Raw genomic sequence first — 12093 nt, forward strand, 5'->3', positions numbered from 1 at the left:
ACTCGGATCTTTAATTTTGTTAAAGATCGTGTCTGGAAGAAGCTCAAAGGGTGGAAGGAGTCCACGCTTTCCAGAGCTGGTCGTGAGGTTTTGATTAAATCTGTTGTACAAGCGATACCATCTTATGTTATGTCATGTTTTATTTTACCTGACTCTCTTTGTGCAGATATTGAAAGGATGGTGTCCAGGTTTTATTGGGGTGGCGATGTCGAAAGGAGAGGCCTACATTGGGCTAGCTGCCAAAAGTTAACGAGATCTAAATTTGATGGTGGCCTTGGTTTTCGTGATTTTAAGTCGTTTAATATTGCCCTTGTGGCTAAGAATTGGTGGAGAATTTTTTCTCATCCAGAGACTTTACTTGCTCAGGTTTTTAAGGGAGTTTATTTCCCGCATGGTGATTTATTGGGTGCAAAACTTGGCTATCTCCCAAGCTATGCATGGTCCAGTATTATTAAGTCCAGTTGGATTTTCCATGAAGGAGGCCTTTGGAGAATTGGAGATGGTAGCAAGGTTGATATCCTTCATGATAAATGGTTATCAAATGGGGCTCCTGTTATTTGTAGGCAGGATTTAATGGCTGAACTTGGGGTGTCTAAGGTCACTCATTTGATTGACCATGTGTCCAACTCTTGGAAGCATGACCTGGTGGATTTTATTTTCCACCCAGCTACTGTTTCCATTATTCTACAAATTCCTTTGCCTTTGCATGGTGGTATTGATACTCTTATGTGGCCTGAAACTGTGGATGGCAATTATTGTTCCAAATCTGGATATGTTTTTGTTCGCAGGAAGGTTCTTGGTGCTTGCTCTTCAACATCTTCTCAGTCTTCGCTTCCTGCACCCTTGTGGAAGAAGTTTTGGCGTACTGATGCTCAGCCCCGTTGCAAGGAGGTGGCGTGGCGTGTGGTCTCTGGTTTGCTGCCTGTCCGTGCTTCCCTTCGCCGGAGAGGCCTTGATGTTGACCCTTTGTGCCCGTTGTGCGCTTGTGATGAGGAGACAATATTTCATTTGTTTGTATCTTGTCCTGTTGCACAGAGCTTCTGGTTTGGTTCCCCTTTATCCCTTCGGTTGCACAGGTTTGGAAACATGGAGGAATTTTTGGCTGATTTTCTCCCTGCGGCAGATGATGATGCTCTCGCGGTTTGGCAGGCAGGTGTGTATGCTCTTTAGGAGACGCTTAACCGTGTTGTTTTCCAGGATGGTGAGGTGCCTGTCCCGGTTGCTGTTGTGGTACAACGCTGTTGTATGCTAGCTGCTGCTCCCGTCGTGGACGCAACTGTGGTGCCCAGACCAAGCCCGACGCTACCATCTTCTTGGGTAAGGCCGACGCACGGAATTTACAAGCTAAATTTCGATGCAGCGGTGGCACCCATGGGGCTGGTGGGTTTTGGTTTGGTTGTGCGGGATAGGCATGGTGAGGTGCTTGCTTCTGCAGCACAACACCTCCTTCATGATTCTTCGCCAATCATGGGGGAGGCAATGGCTCTTAGGTGGTCCATGCAGCTTGCTGTTCAGATGGGTTTTCGGCGTGTGCTGTTTGAGACGGACTGTTTACAGCTCTTCCAACGTTGGAAGAAGCCGCCAGATGACAGATCTTATTTAGCTAGTATTATTGTTGATAGTTTCATGTTATCTCGTTTTTTTTATTATGTTGACTTGTCTTTTGTTCGCCGGGGGGGCAATTCTGTTGCTGATTACCTAGCTGGCAATGCTTCCAGTTATTCTGACATGGTTTGGTTGGAAGAGGTTCCAGCTGAGGTTATTGATTTGGTTCATGCTGATGTAATGGCTTCTATGCCTACTTTTGCTTAATATAATTGCAGTTTCCATTCAAAAAAAATAAAATAATAGAAAATTGGTACACAATCTTAATAATATATAAAGTTCATCCACCAAAGTGGGCCGCATTGTTACTTAATATTCACATGTTTTCATTCTATTGGTTGTTGCTATTAAATTTCCAAATGTCATATTATGATTGGTCCACATTGTTTAATTTTCATTAGTCGAATTTAATGAGTCAATAAATAAATTAATAAATCAATACATAAAAAAGTTATTAAATCAATTGTTTCCTAATTTGATTTGTGATACATAACTTTTAAATTATTATTTTTTTCCCAATTAACCGTTAGATGATACATGATTTTAATTTTTTTTTCTAATTCACTGTTACAAAAATTAAAGGTCTAAAAGAAGCATCTTTTTACTAATTCCTTCATTCAAAAAAAAGGATGACCAGTTCATAAAAAAAAAGGATGACCATGGTGATACCGATTGAATGGATACTATACTTTTTCCCATGCATTGGCCACATTGCATTGCAGATACATGATTTAATTTTTTTTCCTTCCAATTAACCGTTACAAAAATTAAAGGTCTAAAAGAAGTATATTTTGACTAAATCTTTCGTTAAAAAAAAACGATGACAATGAATGGATACTATACTTTTTGCCCATGCATTCATGGCCATTGCATTTTTGTTGTTGTTTATAATTGGTAATTTTGACAAAATATTTGTGCCCTTTTCCAAAATTTTAAAATTGAGTTTTTTTAGAAAAGAACGAAATCAATGTTTACTATTTTAAAAATATTTAATTTTTTTTAAAATACCGTTTTTTTTCATTCATTCAAGGCTATAAAAATCTACATTTTCATAATATTTCCAACAACAAAAAATACCCTGAACCCATTTTCCATATGTTTTCTGCATATATTGTTTTTTATGTCTCCACCTTTCTCTCAACCAATCAAATCACTTCACTCATTGATTTTTCCTCAATTATCTCTTCAACTCATAATAAATCTTATTCAATACACCAATTTGAATTTTAAATCCAGCTCTGTTTTTCATCCTAATTTTAACACAAAATTCTATCTACAATAACTACGTGCAACACATTCTCTCTAAACTTTCAAAAAAATTCAAAAAGTTTCAACCCCAATGAGAAATTCAATCTTCTCTGCTATGATTCATCTTCCTTCCCGGCGCCAAGACGCAACGTTGTTTCACATTCTTCAATTTCACTTTTTTATCTTCTTTTTCTTTTACTTCTCCTTTTGTCGTCCATGAATTGAACTGTGTTGTTTGTTGTGTGTGATTTTCATAAGGGCAATGACACGAAGCACTCCTTCTCAACCTTCTCAGCTAGGGTTTGCAATTTCTCTCTCCGAGCTCCCAATCAATCGACAAACCTTCCATAGTTTTACTTTCAGATAACTGCACGACATCATGAGACTTCGAAGGCTCTGCGAGGTACGACACTATTTTTGTTCCTTTTCATGATACCGATTTAAAGATTCATTTTTTATCTCTTTTTTGCTACCCTTCTGTTTGGTTGTTCGGTTTTTTTTATCTCTTTTTGGAGTGTATATATATATATAACTTATATTTTTTATGTTCAAATTATTGGATGAAGTGATGGTGATAATATGAAATATAAGATTAGAAATTAATACTCTCTTGAGAAGAAATATTCTTACATGAAAATACATCATGTTAAAATAATAAAAAATTATTTTTAAATAATTTAAGAGCAATAGCCTTTGCGCGCACGTGCGAGTAAATAAGTGCGAATTAAAGATTTTGGTCACTTAAGATGTAGCTTTACAAAACTAGAATCTTTTCTTACCTAGGATGCTTTACACTAAGATTTGTTTTTCTTATCTAGACTAATATTTTTCTAATCATTTAGTTTTCATCATCTTCCTTGCAGGGAACTTATACTGAAGATCTGTTGTTTATGACACTTTGCTATTAAAAGCTAATTCAAGTTTATGGTTATTGGTATTATAATAAGGTAATATTTTTTATGTTTTTGCTTTGGTCGATGGCAGGGGTTTCCTTGATTGTAACTCTTAGATGTTTGTTTCGCAGTTTTGTTAGTTCATAGATGATAGAGATGTCAAAACATGATTGTCATAGTTCTGCTCCCTTGTGTGACTATTCCTTTTGTTTTGCTTTCAAATTCCATTTGAGAATCATGTTTCCAGCCTTTAAAATTGGTTTTTGGGAAATTAATAGTTTCCCTAAAAATTGTTATTCTAGGGAGAATTCTATGATTTTGGGTTGGGAGTTTATTAATAAACATTGGTACATAATTGATCCTTTTGGTGGCACTATTCAAGTAATAATCATAATTGTGCTTTAACTCATTAGATATCTACTGAAAAATGTACCCTAAGGGCCCTCCAATTTTGAAATTGTTCTAACACTTATTCTGATATGCACACACACTAGCAATACATTTGAAGGAAATCTTCAACTTGCCTTTAGTCAAGGTGTCATTGAGCATGATAGAAAAAATGAAGTTAAACCATTAATATTCATGCACTTTTCCTTATTAAAGCAGCTCTTTTTTGTATAGTTATCCAAGTTTTTTGATAAGTACTTGCTTCTGATGGGTTTCTTGCTAGATTTATTCCAAGCTTGCTCCAGATTGATGATTCAATTTCATAACATACTTTAGTGAAACATATAGCTAACCTCATTGACTATTCAACAATGAAGTTAGCCATGAGAATGATGGTGTTGAAAAAGGAAACCCCATTTGATATGAACATTCAGATGCAAAGAAATTGCAAGTGTTGGTGGGCACCAAGAAGAAGAATTGGAAGTCAGATCATAGTACATAGAAAAAAGACAAAGACCAATTTTATCTCATGTATCTGTAATTTTTTTTTTGCTACCTATTGATTTAATACACCACATTTATGAATTAAAAATATTGTGCATTACATTGAGGTTTATTTAGATTTTTTGAACTGCCTATGTTTTAAATGTGGAGTTGTGCATTCAGATAGCAAGGGAAGCTATGGTTGCCTTAGAGAGGCCATAGATAACATTGGATATGATCCAATTTGAAAGACGCTCAATTGAGGGTTTGTGACTATAATTTAGGGTGCCGGTGTAAGATCTATCATCAATCATCATTGCACAATTCATTGGGGATATGTCATCTCTCAAAGGCAAGGGGCTTGATACTAGCGCACCCATGTCCTACAAGGAGCTGTTGGTTTGCAGTCATTTGATGTTAGACATCACTTATGATGTTGATGACAACATGAGGCTGTATTCTTTAGGTTGATGGACGTAGAAAATATCAATGAGCTTGAATCCAAATTCTTGCATCCCATCATACTTATTCTTTTAACTTTATGCATAGAATTTCAAAGGGAGAAATGAGACGAGACAAAGGCTTGGACAAAATATAAGCCTTTTGAACCCTATAGCCTTTTGAGTCTATGAGCCTTTTTCAAGTCGAGAGAGTGATTCTCTTGCCAAAGCAAAAAATCACACCAATAAATCTAATGTAAGAAACAACAATGATAATGGATATGATGAGCGCATTATTGAAATATTTTTAAGTTCGAATTTAAGTATGTTATGCCAAATTGATGGATTATAGTTAGATCACATGACATTACCTTTTTTCACTGTTCGTGGAAGCAGTTAAACAAATTTATAGTCTGTTATTTTAATAAATTCATTAGTAAAGTAATTTTGAAATTGTACGTAACACTCTCCTCTTTCTTTTCTTCACGGTCAGTTGTACGTAACACTTTCTAGAGTATGATCAAAGAGGGGTTCTTAAAATTTTTATACTCTCATTTTCTCTTCTTCATGGTCAGTTGTTCCTATCACTCTCTAGAATACAATCAAAGAGGGGTTTTTAAATTCGTATATTGTATGATGCAATAAACATACAAACTTCTACTTTGAATGTACTGTATAAGTAAGTTTTTGGTAAGGTTTGTTGTATTTTTTTCTGTGCATTGAAAAATTAAAAATTTTTGTATTGAACAAACATGTATTTACTTATTTTTTATACTAAGTAAATTATCCAGTTTACATATTGAATTTTTTACTATAGAACAACATAACTAACATGTAAGATATATACTATAACGTTTTCTTCAACAACAAAAAAAGATACATATTATCACAATTTAAATAAACTTAATTTAATTCATTCATATATAAAAAATGAACAACCTAAAAATTTTCGTGCAACGCACGGGTCATCACACTAGTTAGGTATTTATGCCATAGCTATTATATCGAATTAGGTATTTTTAACTTTTTGTTTAGTAAAATACCTAGCTACCAACATGTGTCAGTGAGTGTGTTTAGCTTAACTCACACAAGTAGAACTAATGAAGGACGAGTAGTCTTGTGCTGGATTGTGTTACGGTCATAGTGCAAATTAAATAAGGGTCCATGTGTAGGGGTTGGGTTATTTTGTTGGGTGTAGAATTATTGATGGAGACTCATTCACTCTTTTGTTCGGGGTCATTTTGCTAGGAAGGTTAGGTCAATTTCTCTTTTGGGTTATTTCATCTTATGCTTTAGAAAATGAATTGCTCATTTATATTAACAATAGTTCCAAATTTTGTTTTATTTGCTGTAATCGTTTTAGTCCAGTTTAAACAAAAAATATCATTTCAAAGATATAATTTAGAAAATAAGAAAAACTATAATTATACAAATAAAACATTTTAAATTAAATTTGAAATTAAATTCTTAAAAATACTTTCAATTTTGATGTATAGTTAAAAAATAATTATTAATATTTAAATAAAGTGAATATGACTTAATTTTTCGATACAAAACGTGGTTGGTTGCTAAAGGGTTTCATCAACGTCCTTGCATTGACCTTACTAACACATTCAATCAGTCATCAAACTATAAGCCATCAAGCCTGTGTTATGTGTCGCTATTTCTTGAGGGTGGTCAATTAGATAATTGGATGTCCACAGTGTCTTTCTCCATGGCACCTTGATTGAGGATGCTTACATGAAACAATCTCCAGCGTTAGGGCATCCCATATTCCCAAATGATATTTGTAAGTTAAACAAACCCCTCTAGTAAACACTAGATAAGGCAAACCTAAAGGGGGTGAATTAAGTTTTAAAAACTTCACAATTATAAGAAATAGAGCAACACTATATGGCCAGACAAAAACAAGACACGAATGCCCACGAATGGCTTGATCAACCAATCATGGGATGAGAGAGAATTACAATGATTGGTTGATCAAGTCATTCGTGGGCATTCGTGCCTTGTTTTTGTCGGGTCATATAGTGTTGCTCTAAGAAATAATTCCTACTAAAAACAGAAAATATGGGTGATCTATTACTATTCCTGGTAATAGTTATCGAGAATGATAATCTGTTATCATTCTTAGAAAAAATGGATTTTAACTCCAACCAGGTATGTACAAGATTTACACAAATCATATATATATAAAACAGATACAATGAACCTATAGCACCAATTTTATCATAAATCAAAAAGCCTCAAATTATGAACCTTAAAAGAAGAATATGCGAAATCATTAAGAGAAAGGGACGAAGAAGATGACACTGTGATTTTTATCTCGATTCACTCTCAAGCTAAGCTTCATCCAGGCCCTAGCGTGCAACGAGACTTGTTGACCACTATTTAATAACGCATCGTCGCATACATTACAAGACTCAAAACAAGTCACTCATGAATCTCTACTAAAAATCTCAAAACCTAATGCAATAACACTACTTGCACTATTGCACTCACAGTAAACTTTAAATGATCAATTTCACGAAATGATAAGGAATGGAAGAAGATGTTTGCAACAAGGTGGTAATTTAACCCAAAACCTACGAGAAAGAAAACCTAGCTACAAGAAGAACAGACTCATGAGAGGTAACCTTGCTCTCAAGAAGAACAAACCCTACGGTCAATTTGTTCATGTGTTAATGTGAGATGGAAAAACTTTATAGAGGTTAGGAAACCCTTTTAGAATTAGATCAAGAGTTTTATGTGTGGGGGAAGTGTTGAGAATCAATATCAATCAATATATATTAGAAAAGAAAAACTTCTATCAGGCTGATTTAGTGACGTGTCATTCTCACGTTAATTCTTAGTGATGTGTCATTCTCATAAAAAAAAATTTCACGTGTAATTCTCAGGTTAATTCTCATAAAAAAAAATACATTTTTTAATTTTAGATTTGATTAGGATTTAGGTTGTTTATTTCTTAATTTTATCTTAATTTATTTTTGATTTATTTTTAGAAGATTAATTGATTTTTATGGTATTTTCATTGAATTTTCAGATTTTTAATTAATTCAGGATTTTATGAGTGTTTATTGTGATTTGCTAGATTTTAATAGTTTTTATCTATATTTATTTAGTACCTTTTTAAATTTTAGATTTGATTAGGATTTAGGTTGTTTATTTCTTGATTTTATCTTAATTTATCTTGTTATTTATTTTATATTTTATTTCAAAATCAAATCAATCTTGAACTATTTTGATTTAAAACCAAATCATCAAAAAAATTATTATATCTAAGAACTTCCATCAGACTGATTTAGTGAGGTGGCAACACTAGGTTAATTCTCATTAAAAAAATTTCACATGTCAATTTATTAGATAATAACAAATTTCACGTGTCAATTTTTTTTTGATACATCGGAAAAATAAATTGCACCCACCATGAATCGATCTTTGGACCTCCCCTACCCAACCTAGATGTCTCCTAGCTCCTACCACTTGAGTTATCCTACGGGGACCACGTGTCAATTTGTTAGATAGATTTTCTTCTATTATAGGTCTTTTATTTTAATACATTAATCACATATCTTAGATAATCACATATTTTAATACATCAATCATTCCATTGATTTCTTACGTAAATAAGTTTGAGATAAGAAAATTTAAATCTTAAAAGCATTGTCTATCACCTCTTAAAAGCTTTTTTATTATCTATCATGATATTCTTGAAAATCCGGTATGATTTAAATATATGTTTTATAGTAAAATATTAAATTAGATCAACAAATTTAAATGGAATTTGCCAACAACTTTACAAGCTAATATAATAACGTAAATCTATATATAAACATGTCATATCAAAATTATAAATATGAATGTAAATTGGTTGGGTTGTGTTGAATTTTTTAAGGCCTTAAAACCTATTTAAATCTTAGTTCATATCAAAGTATTTAAATAGGTAGATAAATTTTTTAAATAAGTTATAATATTTTTAAATAGAACTTCTCTTTTGCTAGATTTTGATAGTTTTTACTTTTTAATTATCTATCTTTAATAAGCACCTTTTTAAATTTTAAATTTGATTAGGATTTAGGTTTTTTATTTCTTGATTTTATCTGTGAGTCTTTTGATTTACTTTTCGAGTATAAATTAATTTTTATGGTATTTATATTTAATTTTCGAATTTTTTATTTAATTTAGGATTTTATGAGTTTTTATTGTGATTTGTTAGATTTTGGTAGTTTTTATCTTTCTTTAATTAATACCATTTTAAATTTTAGATTTGATTAGGATTTAGGTTGTTTATTTCTTAATTTTATCTTAATTTATCTTATTTTTATTTATTGTTAATTCGAGGAAAATTGAGTTGATCTGGTGCCGAGGGTCCATAGAGCTACCATGGACACGTAGAGATTTGATGGTTGCTAGGTGAATTTGCCAGAGTTTCTCATTAGCTGCGGACTGCAGTTGTTTCTATATATTTTTCATTTATCACCTAAGAGAAGTGTGTTTACTTAAATTTTCAAACTCATGTAGTACGAGATGAGTTATAAATAGAGGGAAATCAAATTAGATGGACGCATTATGTAGCATTATATATGTCTCATTAAGTATGTCCTTTAGTATTTGAAAAATTTGCTAAAGTATGGTATTGAACATGTCTTAAGCACAAGAGAAAGTTCTTCGTGCAACACACTGATAAAAAGTGATTGTTTGAACTCATAGGTCGAAATCTAATTCCTTTGAGTTGTAAATAACAAACAATATAAAGTCATTATTGTTTTCATAACTTTTTGAAAGTTTTAAAAGGAAATAAATATAAAGGCATTGTAATTTGATGATTAAAATGTATCTTGCGGAGATTATAAAACATTAATACATATATAGTGTATTTTTGTTTAAGTTAAACTATATGGTTAAGAGTTCCCACGGGGAGAAACATTTTACATGAAAATTCATGCAAAATTAACAGAAAAATAAATTTTAATAAGATGTCACTATTTTACAATGTAACTTCATATTAAACATGTTCTACATAATAATATAGTCTATTTTTATTTTATTTTGTTCAATTTACAGGGCAAAATGCTCCTACGGGAAAGAACATTTTAGCATGGAAATGCTTTAATGTCAAACATAATAAGAAAATAACATTTCATATATGATTAAAGTAAATTGTTCATAGTTTTTATAATGATTTTATGAGTAAATATACATAAAAATTATGTGAGATTTCACGAGGTCTGTGGTATTTTGTTTGTGTTGTGGAGTTGTTTTATTAAATGATTATCTTTGTTAGTTTTTTTAATTTCATCAGGTAAGAATCTCAACAAATAGTTTTTTTAGCATGTAAAATTATGACCTAAATTTTTTAGTGCTAACAAATTAGAGTTACGAGATCTCACAGAGAGGAACACTTTACATGAAAAATGAAAATTCGTACGAGTTAAAAAAAATCATTTTTCTATAACTTAAGTGTATTTTTAATAATTTAAACAATAATTATATATTTATGTATTGTTACATATCTAAAACACAAAAGCATTACCCTTTATGCAACACGAATATACATCTTCACAAACAAAATTCAGTTATACCTCACATATGCAAAACTTAAAGCTTTTGACTTATTAACTTCTGTGTTTTTCAAAATCTTTATATTAGTTAATTCAGTGTATGCTTACAAAACACTAAAATTGAGTGTCTGAATTTGTACTCTTTAAATATCTACATCTTTATTATGATTGTAATTACATTCTTAGCATTTTAAATATTTTATAATTTAAAATATTAATCAATGTATCAATACAATAGACAAATTTCCCGTGCAACGCGCGGGTAAAAAACACTAGTAAGATTCAACTCGCAAAACGGCAAAAGCATGAGAAATCACATTTTTATTCACACAACACTTATGCTTAAAATCGGGAATGAATCATTTAAATATTTAAAGTTTTGGAAATTAAATAAAATAATAAGTTAAAGTCATACAAAGCAAATTATGAAAAACAAAATTAACTTTTTGGACTTATGAATTAAAACATTTTAGTTTTATTTATTTTTGAAAAAAATAATTATCAATTAGAGTTACTGTTTTATAATTTTATTACATGTAAAAAGTTATTTTGTATATTTATTATTTTATATTTTTTAATATCTTTTCCCAGGAAAGTGTCGCTTGACGATAGAATGGAATACTAAAGCAGATTATTTGAAAAAGCTACTTTAGAGTGTGTTTGTTTCAACTTATTTTAGAGAAATCACTTGTTTCAATTAAAAATCATTTTATTTTTTTCAACTTTTTAAAAAATCTTTACTTAAAAAAACTGAAAGTAAATTATTTGGAAAAATTATTCTAGAGTGCGTTTGTTTCAGCTTATTTGAGAAAAAAATTACTTTTTTTCAATTAAAAATCATTTTTATAAAAGTTTAAAATCTTTGTTTTAGCTTTTTAAAAAATCAATATTTTAAAAGAAGATGAAAATATATTATTTGAAATAGGCACTTTAATTAGCTTATATATAAGAGATAAGATAATAAAATGTGATTTTAATTAGTGTAGCAAAAAATAAATCAACTTATGTTTTTCTCAAAATTTCAAAAATTGATCTGTTTTTTAGAGAGCTAAAAATTTCCAATTTTTTATCTAGAACAAACACAATTCTAATTAGCTTATCAGAGTTGTATATGTAATTAAAATTATGGTTCCATTCTAATGAGTTGGAGTTACTAAACACAATACACATGACATTATTGTCCTGTTCCATCATTTTTTGTCTCGTTCCGTTCCGTTCTGTTCTCCCACCAAACGCTACCTAAGCGTCGTTACCATCGATCCCCATATCAGTTGTTATGGTATGAAAGGCATGTCTCACGGTTGTAGCATGGGAGAGACATGGTTATGAATATAATTTTACACAGCCACATTGAGAGAGGAGTTCTTACCACATTAGTTAAGGACACCACATCTTTCACCTAAATATTAAGTCAATTGATGTATGAGTCATTTCGCTTATAACTATCACTCACCTTTTTATTCAATGTGAGACTTTTTT

At 31.2% G+C, this 12093-nt stretch overlaps 1 protein-coding gene across 1 annotated transcript; it reads left to right on the forward strand.

Moving 5' to 3' along the window:
* Nucleotides 1-1371: 1371 nt before the first annotated feature.
* Nucleotides 1372-1812, forward strand: LOC130742539 (uncharacterized). The gene has a single exon (XM_057594639.1). It carries the CDS (start codon nt 1372-1374, stop codon nt 1810-1812), a length of 441 nt encoding a protein of 146 aa, XP_057450622.1.
* The last annotated feature ends 10281 nt before the right edge of the window (nt 1813-12093 follow it).

This window comes from Lotus japonicus, chromosome 1 (genome assembly GCF_012489685.1).
Source record: "Lotus japonicus ecotype B-129 chromosome 1, LjGifu_v1.2".
Classification (NCBI taxonomy): domain Eukaryota; kingdom Viridiplantae; phylum Streptophyta; class Magnoliopsida; order Fabales; family Fabaceae; genus Lotus; species Lotus japonicus.